At 32.7% G+C, this 15,858-nt stretch overlaps 1 protein-coding gene across 7 annotated transcripts in view; it reads left to right on the top strand.

Annotated features, from left to right (window-relative positions):
* The window catches only part of LOC125069020 (kinesin light chain), a 49,567-nt gene that overhangs the window by 22,008 nt on the left and 11,701 nt on the right, over positions 1–15,858 (top strand). For all 7 annotated transcript variants that reach the window (XM_047678428.1, XM_047678426.1, XM_047678425.1 and 4 more), the window contains 4 exons: positions 4,736–4,949; positions 14,379–14,581; positions 15,118–15,245; positions 15,437–15,665. In XM_047678428.1, the coding sequence (XP_047534384.1) occupies positions 4,736–4,949; positions 14,379–14,581; positions 15,118–15,245; positions 15,437–15,665 (774 nt within the window). The remainder of the gene's footprint in view (positions 1–4,735; positions 4,950–14,378; positions 14,582–15,117; positions 15,246–15,436; positions 15,666–15,858) is intronic.

Here is a 15,858-nt window from a genome sequence, read left to right as displayed (position 1 = left end):
TTAGCCAAACCTAATTATAATCTTAATGATACTGAAGCCGTATTCCAAAAACCTTTCACCCAGAATTGTTCGGTAAATCTACTTATGCGGAAAGAGAATGTTTAGGATTTCCTAGTTTTCGAAAGTGCAGCGTAGATTGTTCTTGTAAATGGAAACCATAGTTGTTGGACAAATGTATAAGTATTTACATATTTAGTCTGTATCTAAGTTTGGAACTGAGATAGTCCATTGACTAGGCCGCGCGAATCTTAACGGAAGATATTTGGTTCGAATCTGTTTAAGCTTAACTTATCTCAACTATTCGGGGAAATATTAAAAACGTAAAAATATTTTTATACCATGTGCAAGTACTGTAAAATGACATAGACACATATAATTAACATAGAACAGCAACTGACAATATCACCAAATAGAGCCATTTTAATGGAGGTGATGATGACGTGTCGAAATCACAAACTCGTGTAAGTGATGATAATAGTTAATATAGTCATTCCGAAACATATGAAGTATTTCTTGATAAACAACAAAAGCGAATGAATATCCTCTTGCCAAATTGTTTAGTCCACATTACATTAATATATAATGCCAGGAATCTAAAAAAAGTTCTTGGTTCTAGGGCTTAGTTGAAAGTCCGTCTGGGTATGTACCACCCATTCATTAGATATTCTACCGCCAAACAGCAGTACTAAGTATTGTGTTCCGGTTTGAAGGGTGAGTGAACCAATGTAACTACAGGCATAAAACATCTTAGTTCCCATGTTCGGGGCCACATTGGCGATGTAAGAAATGGTTAATATTTCTGACAGCGCTACAGCCTACGACCGGTAGTGACCAAGAGGTCACTGGTAAGTCCAGGTATGTCCGCCTACCCGTATCATAAAAAAAGATTAACGTTCGAACATAGTCCAATGTTAACTATACATAAAATGACCAAGACAGGATTATCGGTATTGAGTAATTATAACTTAGAATATGATAAGCATTGATGAATTACGATCCTTTTATAAAATATACGTCTTCTATATGTCCTACTGCTTGTCAAAAGCCTTTTCTCTTGAGGATAGGAGGTTTTTATTTATCCTTATAATGATACGCTATGTATTGTAATTTGGATAGATTTGATTTTTCGATAATTTAAAAAAAAATGATAGTTTTTTCATATCATCACACATTCTCATAAATACTATTGAACATAACATGGTAGAAAACTAATACATAACTTTATTTAATAAAAAACTGTTATATACCCAATGTATGCATAAATTAACGAAGCAAGATTCGAATGCATTCATAAAATAATAATATCTATTATTAGTGTAGATAAAATATATTTTTTTAAATAGTGAAAATAATGATATATTATATATATGTATGTATAAGTCATCGTGCAAAAGCAAAACGCAACTTTGAAATCGTATGGTGTAAACTTTTACTTATATATCAAACTACTAAATAATATTTATTTAAAAAAAGCATTAAAAAATACGGATCGTTTTGTAATACCTTAAAATGGAACGCATTTCGTCACCTGAACATTGTTTAGGTTATCACACGAGATACCCAACTTATCTATTTTATTATTATGTTGTATTCTTACTATTAATTAATTGAAGATTTATTAATAATGCTCTACATTTAAAAGTATATCCCAAATTATATACATTTCAAAATTCTCCTTTACATAAATAAATAAAAAAAAACGACAGTACGAATAGTACGTACGGAGCAAGCCGTAGTTGCTGTCATTTGTCATCAACAGTCACCAAGTCTAGTTCCGGTTTGGATGTTTCACGAACTGCCCTGTAGACCTATTCTGTATCAAACTCAAAACTCACTTAACACGAACATCTAAAGTCAGAAAGTGTAATGCGATATTGTCTATAAAAAACTATAACATTTGAACGAGACATCGAAATTCAGCGTCGGTTTTCAAAGTGTCATACAAGCCACACCTTTCGTGATGAGTAGTCACTTCCTGTTAGATTTATGCAAACTCGTTAAATGACGACTACCTTCATAAAAGCTATTGGAAACGAAATGTCATTCATAACGCAATTTACTAAGCAAGATAATGTGAAGTGAAGTTTTTAATGCAATTGCATTATTAATATCATTATAATATTCATGTCTACTTTCTTTTCTTATAAGTGGGTTAAGACGAACACGTATTAACATCAAATGCATTTCGAATGTTTCTATAAAATGTCCATCTCAAGCTCGACCGCTTTCAATCCAATGTCAATTTCAGAATTTCAAATTGAGAATAAAGTAAATATCTTATATGATATTTATGAAACAAATGAATATGTAACTAAATTAAAAGGTATCTTTTTCTTAAAGAAATATAGGAAAGGATGCTTCAATTTTATAAGAAAATTAATCTAGATTGAAAGATCCAGGACGAATTAATGAAGTGATCTCATTATTGCTAGTCTCAATTGGCAATAATATCACGATTATTATGTTCGTAATGTCTTTATTGTCTAAGTTCACATATTCAACAACAAAAGTAGCACACAACAGTAAAGAAGTGTATAAAAACAGAGAAGATTAAAAAAATAATCCTAAAATTTCAATTGTGATGTTGCTTTAAAACAAGCAGGCCCATTAAGTTACTAAACTCAGTCAAATATATACACTAAAGGCGCGGACAACTATTTTGGAGATTTCATCGTGGAAATCAAATTAAATAATCGTATAATTATACAATGTTCTTGCATGTAGTATACTTAAATAAACAAAGAGATTTAAGTGTTTGAAAATAAACCCTGTGAGGGATTTATTTATCTTAAAGATTTTTGAGATAATTTTACCATATATTTCGATGCGTAAAGTTAATGGCAATTCACAATGGTTTGCTGACGTCACGATCGTATATACGATCGGCGAATCCTAATAAGGATCTGGTTTATGGCTTCTATTATATAGAGCTATAGGAGGAAGCAATACTTGATTTTCTTTTTAACCGGTTAAGAGACTAGTTACCTAGTTATGATGATAATTTTCATGTGAAGCAGTCTTGAACGTAAATGTGTGATATTTGTTATCTCTCAACGTTTCTTTCGGTAGAATAAATATTCCAAAATGGTTTAAATTCAATTTCAATATGTAACATGTCGATATAAAAGTGCTTATAATATCTCACTCGAATAAAGAATATTTTGATAAATGGAGAGTCTACAGTTTTAGAGGTCGTCTGCTACGTGATCTCATATTAAATCTACCGCTCTGAGGCATATATGTGTATATAGTATACTGTATAATAAACATAAATCTATTTCTCAATCACGCCGCAGATTTGAAATTGGCACTATTTATAAATACTCCCGTGCCTTGGAAAATATGAAATGTCATTGTTGTCTTGAACTCTATCCAGTGAAGCCGTGATTGTCGCCGTTTGGGATTATGAGCGTGAAATAATAAATAGTGTACCTATTTTTTCTGCGTATCTTTCTCTACTCTCTCAATAAAACCCAAGGTTACCGAAAGGGTATAATGTATAATATAAATTATTTTCAAAATAAAAAAGCATATTAAGTCAGAGTATGCCTAACATTTTATGTCTTATTGTATTATATATAAAGGTTATAATAATATTCGTTTGTATCATTTTATAACACTGTAAAAATAGTTTTTATAACGAACATATTGAAATCGGTATACAGTATATATACATTACACATAAAATAAAATATAATTTTTCATGTTTAAATTATTCACGTTGTGTTTGTTAGTTTCCATGTATATGTATGAGAAATGTGTAATTACTATAAATTTTACCGTATAATATACAAGACAGACTTTTCTAAATATTTGTATTATATCATAAAAGATTTCACGTGTTTTAAAAGCCGAATGTATAGTTGAAGTTCGTTAAATATATCCCGCAAGCAAATTCTCTCTAGCACGTGCATTAAATATCTAAATTTAAATTTATACTGGTCGTACTTGTATAAAAAAAATATTTCTATGTTTAAAGTTGCATTGTACTGACAATCGTTGTTTCCAAGCAGATACCGAGTGTATTTGTAAGGTACGTTTAGTAGACTAAATAAAACGTTACTATATACAGGAAAGTTGGTCTCGTATTTGACCTTGAAATTATTGTTCTAATCGCATTCAACAGAGGTGTATTTGAAAAGGTAATAAAGGATCAATGTTGACTCATTGGACATAGAGCAATTGCATTGCAAAAAAGTGACCAAAATATCCATGAAAGTACGTTTTAGAATTTCTAATGTCCAATACCAGTGCGATCCGATGCGACTACCTTAGTGCATACTATATACTAAACCGAATTCAAAAAGTATCATACACACACACAAAACACACATAAAAAAATAGAGACGCTCCTTTTTTAAATCAGTTAAATATAGACTTGAAATATATGTATAATTCAATGTGTCGCATTGATTTGTCATTATACAGTTAACTCTATAGTTATCCTGTCATTGTATCGTGAGACGTGTTAACCTGATAAGTATCATTTTCTCATCCAAGGTTTATTTCACGGTCAGATATTGATACGTTTTCATTATTTGTGTTTATTGATGTGTATATTTGCTTACATAATTTTATCATAATAGATTTGAACTTAGAACGTTAAATAAGACGCAGGTATATTGACGTCTTCATAAATATAAATAGTGTTAATTATTAAAAAAAAAAAAACATTTTTTTAAATGTTGTATGTGTTAATATTCTTAATTTAAAGGAAAATTGTTATTGTCAACAGAAAGAAGATCGAATCGCTAGGCAGGATGACGGCGATGACGCAGGAGGAGATGGTGGCCGGCGCGCGCACGGTCGCCGCTGGGCTCGAAGCGTTGCGGGCGGAGCACACGCAGTTGCTGGCCGGGCTGGCGGCCAACACTGAGCACGAGCACGAGAAGGTGTCTCTGGTGCGGAAGAGCATCGATGCGATTGAGCTCGGATTGGGAGAGACACAGGTGAGCAAATTATGCTAATGGCTTCATCACGGAGCAAGAAATCTTATGGTTGTTATTTGGAGAAGCTTGCTCGTTAGAGAAAGCAAAACAGACAAAGAGCATCTGTCGATCTTGGTTATAACCAATCGTGATATAATATAATTAAGCTGTTTTAAATTCGTGAAATTTGTACTGTTTTTAACAGATAACGATAGTTTTATTAAAATTAATCAATTACACAACGAATTCAAATGTAAGTAACAGTTTCAACCGTGTGCATTATATTTATTAAAGCGATCAACTAAATGCATGTTCATCTCACTGATTAAACCACAAATAGTTGAAGTATATTAATATCGAACTACATACGATCAATGCGGGTGAAGTTAATTGAAATCTATGCAAATATGCACATCTCGTTCGCCTCAGTTGATCGCTATATAAAGATGGCTTTTTAGGGCTGCTTCATTGATAATTTATATAATATTTACTTTGCCTTATGATGATCGATGTTAAGCATAGATAGTAGGTTCAAATTCGGACTCTAAGTTTTCATGTGATCTATACTAATATAGTAAATGTGAAAGTAACTTTGTCTGTCTGTCTGTCTGTCTGTCTGTCGCTCTTTCACTGCCAAACCAATGAACCGAATTTTATGAAATTTCGTATGAAGCAAACATGAACTCCAAGGAAGGATAGAGCTACTTTTTTTGCCCAACACATGAAAACCAACCCCCTTTAACGCGAGCGAAGCTGCGGGTGACAACTAGTTACTATATATGTCAATTCTTCATCCCGAGCCAATTTGTTGTATCGAATATAACTGTGGAAATGAGTATCCCACTATTCGAATTGGAATAAAATTCAAACCCTCTTAACACGAAATGAGATTTTTGCCAAGCCTTAGCACACTAGGGCTATATATAGTTAGGCAGATTGACTATCTATATTGTTGCTGCAAGAAATGTTAACCATTACTTACATTACCAATGCACCACAAAACTTGAAAACTAGGATACTATGTTCATAAGGCCTGTAGTTACACTGGCTCACCCGCCCTTTTAACCGGAACACAATAATACTAAGTATTGCTGTTTGGAGGAAGAATATGAGTTGGTGGTACCTACCTACCTACCCAGGCAGGCTGGCACAAAGCACTATCACGAAGTAATTATTGCTTGTGTTTTATAGCGTAGTTTATTACCGTCGTGACAACCCTATCGTCACGACGCAGACACTTAAAATTCCACTTCTATATATAACCCCATACACAAAACTATTTACGCAGTTAATCTATACACATAATGATTGATTAATTACCACTATGGTGTATTTTTATAATATTCCAAGTTACGTTTACGTAAACTAAAAATTAATATAATAAAAAGAAATTATATATTTTAAATATAAACTTGTCAACCGTAGGAAAATTAGAGTCGAGAGGCCTTTGACACCAAGTTGATTATAATAATATTTTAATATGTACGATTTAGTAGCTCTGTGGCATAGAAACAGTCGTGTTTATTTTGTTACAATTTTCATTGTAAACAGATTAAAAATATTTCGTCCTATTGACCGATATAGGTCACCGCGGACATTCGCAACGGGGAGTAGCCAACGACGCATCAGATATTACTACTGATATTAGCGAAAAGCGATGTACTTTCTTTTCTTTAAGTCTGACAATCGGATTGTACGGCGTCTGACACGCTTAGTGAGAGTTCAGGCGAGGAGATAATGGGTTTACTCTTGTATTCAAACCAGAACACATACTAAGTAGGTCTGTTTGATTTAGAAAATAAAAATTAGGGTGCACGATGCAATTATTTATACCTACCTATATAGAGGTACCAATTATCATATGACACAAGGTATGTATATATCGGAATACGGTACACATACAGAAAAACTATATATGTAATAAAAAAAATACTTTTTTTTTTAACTTTCATAGTTCTACGACAAAGTCCATCGCTCGAACGATTAAACAAATCAACGTAGATAGACAAATAATATAAAAATATTTTGAAATCTTAATTATAAATTCGTAATGGCGCTTGGCTAATGTATTCAGATGATCTACATAACGTGTTCTTAAAATAAAACATTATCGGACATAAAATAAAACTTTATAACATCGAATATATGATTACACGGAGCATTGCTGTATTGCGGTTTGAATGGTCAGTGAGATTGTAATTACAGGCGCAAGGGACATAACGTCTTAGATCCGTGTGGTTGGCAACGCATTGACGATTTAAGAATTAGTTTCTATTTCTTAACTGTAGCAGTGCCCGTGCTTAAAGGTGACCACTGAACCTTTTTAAATTAAAAAAAAAAATAGTTTTTCGTTAATAGTCTCACGTTTTGGGGGCTCGTTGTCGGGTTAGGTATTAAAAGTAATTCTTCCTCGGAATTCAATCTCGCTTCATACAAAATTTCATCAAATTCGAGGTTTGACTGCGAAAGAGCAGCAGACAGACAGAGTTAATTTCGCATTTATAATATTAGTATATATTAGATTCACTTACATCTATCTCTTCGAATAGACTGTACATTCAACTAGTTGTAACTTCACGTAGAAAATTTATTTCAAATTCGTAATATTACTAAAAACACGCTTCCCTGATTTTTTGTTTATATATTCGTAAATATATGTTCTATTCCGATCGAAGAGGGAATAAATATAAACAAACCTTAGATTTACATTCGCCACGCGATTTTCTAATAGCTCGGCTACATTGTGCACTACTAACAGTTCTGGACTAATAAATCTTTTTTTGTAATACACTATTCAACTAAACTACTATAATCCACTTTAATTTTACTTTAAAAATTTTGCCGGTATTTAAAACGCCATTTTTACACAAATTTTTACACAAAGCTTACAAAGCTTAAGCCAATGTTATTGCTTCGCAGTAAAATGTAGTTGGATGTGGTTGGAATAGACCATAGATTCATGTGCAATATTACGTAAAAATGCTACATAAAAGATGGACCTATAATCTCTAGCAGGCGTCTAGATATAAACGTAGCTGAAGTGGCCTATTTCCTGAAGCTTTTCAATTCCCACTATTATGAAGACTCGACGTGTCCTACATCTCTCAATGGTTTTAAGGACCACCCATAAAGAAATGTTCAAGGGTTGTGCTATTCTAAACTAGACATACTAAAATGGATGATCTCGTGTATACTTTATTACAATGACAGGAACAGTAAAGAAAAATGAACGGTTTCGTTATTCCAAGCAATTTACTAATAGCTGTAATACTGCTTGTATTATACTCAGTGCCGGATCTACCATATGGCTTTTTGGGCTACAGCCCAAGGCTCCGTGGATTCAAGGGGGCCCCAGCTAAGTCAAGTCAAAGTCAAAAATAAACGATAATGCGAAATAATCCATAAATTTATTAAATTAAACAGATAGTATGGTTTGCAGCCCTGCGAGTTCTGCAATTAATCAAACCAATTCAATTAATTTAATTCAAGTCTACGTTCAGATACGTCTTAGGTAGGCCCCTAAGTAGTGTTAGCCCAGGGCCCCTAAACTTACGGTCCGGCCCTGATTATACTACTACTACTATACACTACATACATTTCTTGATTAATATATCATTGTTTATAATACAACACTATACCACTTAAATACTTTAATTTCACTTTCAAAATCAATAAAGACATCACTTTACGAATCCACAATGAATATCATAGATAATTTTGATCTAGACTAAGGTCTACTTTACTACTGTAAGGTCAAAATTATTCACTTATCCTAACTCCTACTGCATTTGCAATCGGTTATATTATTAGGAATGTGATACGACAGACGTATCATATTCGATTAAGAATTACGAACTAATGATAATACTATAATATATTTATATGATGATACATAATTACTAGATTACTTATCGGCTAATTTGTAACGTCAAAATCCTAATCTGCTAAGTGGTGGATTTCAAACTTATCAGTTCAATCTCTCGGCTCATCCGCTAGTTGAATATACATCCCTTAGATATTAATTTAATCCGACTTATGTAGGTTTCCTCACGTTTTCCTCCTCCGCAGACCACGAGACGAACTTATGAATACAGATTAAAAATCGCTTAAAAACTTGTGGCTCTTTTAATAATACAAGTTTTAATTCCACATGCCGTTTTAGTTCTTAATAATTAATTCGATTTTTTTTTTCGTAAACTAATAATATATTAATGAATTCGATAATAGACAAAAACCTGTTGGTTTATTCGATAAGTGGTTTAAATACAAAATTAAATCATAAGTATTTTAAATCTATACAAGTAAATTGAAAGTAATGTCCTGACGGATTATCAGTTAGAAAAGTCAGGTGTAGACTTGAAATTTCTAAGGAAGTATTTTGTTCTTTAAATATTTTCTCCGTATAGTAGTAATAGTAGTAGAGTCGTCATGTTCGGAATGTTGATTCAACCAAGAAAAACCGACAAGAAACTTTTTTGATACTCTTTTCCACCATTTTATTTACAGAGTTTATGTCAATCAAATACAATTAGAATTATATGTTAAACGATAATAGGCTAGTTGACAAAATTTGGAAATTAGTTTAAAACTATAGCTTAGCATCTATTTCACCCCAAAAATATACTATTTTAAGAAAAATAGGTTTTTTATGTTAGTATTTTGAGTTTTTAGAAATGAACTTGAAATTGACCGCGAAAAAGGCCAAGACTGTCATGGCGTCTTGAATGACGTCACACCTCGCGAAACAGCCGTGTTTGTGTATGACAGTCAATTGTGTTTTTTAATAAATAATGAATTCCTCGTATTATAAATACTGTATGGTGCCCCAATGTGAAAGTACAATGATAAAAACGCCAGACAAATTATTCATATACGTACCAAACAATAAATAAATACGAATAAAGTGCTTAAAAATGGCATGGAGGCAAGATGCTCTTATTTTGTCAACTAATTCCACAATTTATTTCTGTGAAGATCATTTCGATGTAAGTATTAAATACAACTTTATATATCTAGTTATAAATGTATCGTAAAAGAAATGAATTTAGCAAATATAATATATTACACATAACCTATAAAATGTTAGGACTAGAATAGGACTTTATGATTTGTTTGAGTTAAAATATTATTTTCGTTTTATAAAATGTAATAATTCAAACTCTTCTTATGTTTTTAGTTGCCAAATGATATGACTAATTATACAGAGTATCATATTATGGGTAAAGACACAAGTGCGCATGAAACCAGGTTGTATACCAACGAAGTTCGAATGCCAAGAAGATATATGTTGAAAAAACAAAGTTTGTCAATAATCGCAGAATGTTTGAAAGATCCAGAACCAAGTAGTACCCCCAGTTTATCTGCCATAATGATAATTGATAGCAACAACGTAGCGTTCCGCGCTTGTTTCGCGAGGTGTGACGTCACGCAACTCTGATTGGTGTTTAATGTCACGTGATTAAATGCCTCATTTTGTCGATTATATTTTCCAAAAATATAATTAATCTTTTATTATTTTTGTAGAAAAGTTGTTTTTTTATTTACTAATTATCATGGTTAATCATTAGAAACTCAAAGCCATCCGATTTATTATTAGTGGAAACAAGCCTATTGTAAGGATCATTAGTTTATAATAAATCTATCCAAATTGTAAACTGTCGAAAAGTTATGAACAGTGTAGTTTTGAACATATGGTTAACATGGATATTAATGGCTTCTGTTCAGTAGTTCTGTTTTCCTGCCAGTTATGGTACTGCGTTTTGATATAAATTCACGACAGATTTATAATTTGTATAGATGATTCCGTAAAGTTTATATTACTTTGTTTGCGAATGCTGAACGTGTTTAATATAAATAAACTTTTATTTCGAGTAATCAGGCAAAGCTTATTAAAGCAAGCGTAACCGACTTCAAAGAAAGGAGGTCATTAATTCCTTTGTTTATTGTTTGTTAATTTCGGTTTGTATATTATGGAGAGATTTGGAAATATATTTACAATTTGAGTCATCTATGCGCCATTTCGTAAGATATAGCGCAGCAATGATTTACGTATCTGCAGACCAAACTGCAGCCAATTAAATCCAGGATGTTCTATTGGTACTGGTCCGCAGTCCACGCACGAGGGATAGGGAGACAAATGCGAACTGCCCTGATACGTTACATAAATAATTATAATTCTGTGGTCTGGTGCTAAAAAGGCCCATATCAATAACCCTTGCTTCTGGTAATCAGAACAGAAACAATGAACAGATGTTGATTTCTGTATATAATATATTCCTTTTTGGGTGATATTTTTAGTATTAGTAACGTAAAACTTAATAATTTACGGAATAGTTTGACTAATTCGGTAGTTGAGTTCTAAATTTTATTTTAAATTTGTATTTTAGTTTTATTTACATTGGGTATTGTTTGTTTTTAATTAATTTTGTGTGAATTTTAAAGAGCGAACTTTAGTCCGAATTCGTTCTTGTTCGAATACGATTTTCCTTTGTGGTCATTTTATTTCGGTTGTTTTGAAATAATATCCTAGTTGTTATACATTTTTGAGGAGCTGATAAAACGGTTATGTTTTTAAAATAATCTGCAGGACAAGTGTCATAACGTTTTTTTTTGTTTTTAAGGCATTTTTGTGGGAAAAAAATTCAAAAAAAAAATTAAATAATATCTTTTTCCGTATCGCATTTTTAAATTTGGACCGATAATTATTGTTTTAATATTGACAAATAACCAGTGTTTATTCGTTTTTATAAATCAGAAGAAAAAAATCGATTTTAATTGATACTTTTTATAAATATATTTTTCAAGTTGCATTTTTGGTTTATTTTGAAAAAATCTAAAAAACGTAATAACTCAAAAATGGTTCACTTTTGCATGATACATATGGGGGTTAAAATTATCGCAAATAATCATCCCTATTACCTCCTAACGGGAATACGTCGCATTACCAATAACCTTGTATATAGATACATACATAAATGATTAATGTCTTTGGAAAGTACGTGTTACTTATATTGCAATGATTCTCAAATGATAACTTATATATTGATAGTTAAAGCTTCCTAAGTAGTTGTGGTTTCTCCTTGTGGTAGTATTTTTTTAAATTTAAATTTAGAATTACGATTATCAAGATGCTCGATTAATGTATCGAGTTATCCTTAATTTTTTATTACCAATTACATTTTATTACAAGAAGATAAAATTTACGCTTCTCACTTCAATCGCCTAATATAAAGCGGAGTTTTAGTTTATAATAATATTATATAATCAAACTCGGATATAAGTTACATGTTCTGGTATAAGCTTTATGTATATTGGCTTAATCAAAATATACTTTATTCAAGTAGGCTGTTACAAGCACTTTTGAATCGTCATTTAACAAACTATATTAAGTAAAGCCACCAGCGGTTCGGAATGTAGATTCTACCGAGAAGAACCGGCAAAAAACTCAGTAATTACTCTTTTACAACATCTAAAAATACAGTCATGTTAGTTAATTATAATTATATATGTATGTAGTATAGTTTTTTCATAACCAAAACATAACCAAGAACACGTCTTTTTATAGATATTTGCTAACTATTTAAATACAGTTTTCATCCTTCGTATTGCATTGGTTTCGTTAAAAACGCTTAACGTCCGTTAATGGATACGTGTTTCGAACAAACAAACGACTCAAATGATTCTTATCATACGTACTCCACGCCCCACGTCGAGATGAGATTGCGGCCCTTAATCAGCCCAGCACAAAGGTTTACGTGCCAGGGGTTGTTGAACTAGCATCAGTGTACACAGCCTGGGGGAGGCTCGCACGAATAGCTAAAGTGGGTGGAAATTCCACTCCATTCGAATTTAGGTTCACGTTTTCGATTTGTAATAAAATACATACCTTTTAATAATACTTTATATTATAGTATAGTGAATTTTATATAAAGATCTTTTACATTAAAATGACTTATCAATTTTAAGATTAAGAATCTACTAGTTCGGAGAGAAACACTCCAGTCGTTCCTTTGGCTTTTTACGCGAATTACGAAACGTTGTTTGCTTTTGAATTAAGCCTTAAAATCGTATCTTGAATATAATAATCGGACATTGATCGATTGTAAATACAAATAATACTAAAGTGTACAAACAGATCTCATTTCACAACTTAATCGAAATACATATATATATATATTATATATATATGTACAACAGGATCCCAGAAAGCGTTCTAAATTCCTCTGTTGCCAAATTAAAAAAAAATGTTAAGGAACGCGAAATTGTGTGCGAAAGATTATTATACAATTAGTGAGTTTATGATTGATATTTATTTACTATTTATTTTCATATTGAATATAGGTAAATAATTAAATTAACAAAAACAATAAAAATAAGACCCGCTGAGTTTCTTTCGCCGGATCCTCTCACGTCAGGGTATTTTCTTTTCCGAACCGGTAGTGTTTCATTTGACAATCAATAAGTAAGTGTAATGCTTCTTAATAATTAAAAAATATTTAATAAAGGAATTTGAGTTTGACTATACATATAAGTCTCCTTGAACTTTCTTCTACGAAAATAAGACAACGGGTTTCATTCGCGACGTTGATCGATGACTGGGTGTATTGGCAATAATTTGAAAATTTATCAATGTAGGTTTTTATAGGAGATCGACGCTTAATGTTTAAATAAATTATACATTTATATTCAATATACGCCTGGTGATATCTCGACTCTTTTATTTTTTTAAATTTATATATTAAGTAATTGAAATCTGCTGAGGCATATCTCTATTGAGCTTAATTCATTTCATTTTCAAAAAAAAAAAATTAATAAAAAGAAGGATATTATTTAGTAGAAGATTATACTTTCAGGCTGGATATTTTGTATATATATATAATTGTAATTAACTACTTTGTATTTTAAATGTTTGAAAAGAGTAACTACTGAGTTTCTTGTCGGTTCTTCTCGGTAGAATCTACGTTCCTTTAGTTGATAGCTTCACTTAATATAGTTTTGTAAAATGACGATCAAAAGTGCTTTTGAAAAGCCTACTTTAATAAGATATATTTTGATTTTGCTTATATTACAATTTTATTTCTGTGAATCTGTGAAATATACAAATTTTCTTAAACAATTTAATGAACATATTTTTCGAAGCGTGTATTTAGTTAAGATTTTGTTGTATATTTGCACAGGTGCAATTTATTATTAAAGAAAATAATATGACATAAATATAATTTATACCAAATGGCATTCAGAAACAATGTAGTTTCTACCAGTGACAGAAATTGTTGAATTGGATCCTTAGTTCCGGATATTACGCCTTGCATAGAAACAAACAAATTTTACCTCTTTATAATATTAATATAGATAATGCATTTGCGTATTTTTTTGTTTGCTCAAACGTTTTACGCGTAAAAATGTATTACTTCGTCAATTTGACTTAAATTAGTTACTATTTGTTTACAGGTTATGATCGCCTTGGCCTCGCACTTGCAGTCCGTTGAGGCCGAGAAACAGAAGCTTCGTACCCAAGTCCGTCGGCTCTGTCAGGAGAACGCTTGGCTCCGTGATGAGCTCGCGGCTGCCCAGCAGCGCCTCCAGGCCTCAGAACAACGGGTTTCACAGCTGGAAGAGGAGAACAAGCACTTGGACTTTATGGCCTCTATACGGTGAGCTTATTAAAATATTCTAACGAAGAATTTATCAAAGGCAATATGATAAATGCGCTTTGTGCTAGCCCGTCTGGGTAGGTTCCACCCACTCATCAGATATTCTACCGCTAATGAACTATTAACAACAACAAAAACCAACTAAAACGAATTTTCTATAATATTTCTGTGTAATTATATACCTGAAGCTCTGACTTCTGTGACAGGAGATCGCAAGCCTTTTTTTTTAAATGTATTACATTACGAGGTATTGATCTATTAATAGCGGTCAGATATGTATATAGCAATTGTCACAGCGCTCCGTTGAAATAACGGAGCATAAGAAATAAGTGATGTGCCGCAGCGCCATCTATGACGTAATTCGCTACAGTTACAACAATATATTTTTTTAGATAAAAACTTGCATGAATAAAATACATGTATTTGTTAACTTTAACGGTGATCCGTGAAACGGTGCTGAAAATCATCTTTATATTTAAGATCTATATAATAAGGTTTTGGATAAATATTAATCGAAATTTAATGAATTCCCTCAGCAAATACGACAGCGATATCAATGAAGAGTCGGAAACCAGTCGCAGCGGTCAGGGCGACAACAAGCGTGACGATCCCATGGTCGACCTCTTCCCTGACGACGACCACGAGGATAACAGGAACAATAAGTGTATGTTGCTTATGTATTTACATATACATAATAGATCTCACTCTATTTACATATGGCACAAAATTCTAAATTTTACTTCAAACAAAATGCAGCAATAAACTTTTTATTACAATTGAATCGGCGTGATCAACTCGATGTTAACCTTTATATGAGTGGAAAGTTTGACGAGTTGATCCATGTTATGCCGGCAGCCATGTCGCCCACGCCGCCGTCGCAGTTCGCGCAGCAGGTGAACGCGGGCTACGAGATCCCGGCGCGCCTGCGCACGCTGCACAACCTCGTCATCCAGTACGCGTCGCAGGGCCGCTACGAGGTGGCCGTGCCGCTCTGCAAGCAGGCGCTCGAGGACCTGGAGAAGACCTCCGGCCACGACCACCCCGACGTCGCCACCATGCTCAACATCCTGGCGCTCGTCTACAGGTACGCGCACGCACACGCACACGCACACGCACACACACACACACCCGCGCGCGCGCACCGGGCGAGCGTGTGCACCGCTTACTCAACGAATATTAATATTTATGAATTAGGAAACAGACGAATTGATCTTTGGGGTCTCTAATTACGTAAACAATAACATCACACATGTTAATAAAAACGACAATAGTTGATC

Source organism: Vanessa atalanta, chromosome 14, assembly GCF_905147765.1.
Source record: "Vanessa atalanta chromosome 14, ilVanAtal1.2, whole genome shotgun sequence".
NCBI classification, from domain to species: domain Eukaryota; kingdom Metazoa; phylum Arthropoda; class Insecta; order Lepidoptera; family Nymphalidae; genus Vanessa; species Vanessa atalanta.
The sequence above is the reverse complement of the archived record's forward strand: the minus strand, read 5'-3'. Positions and strand labels throughout refer to the sequence as shown.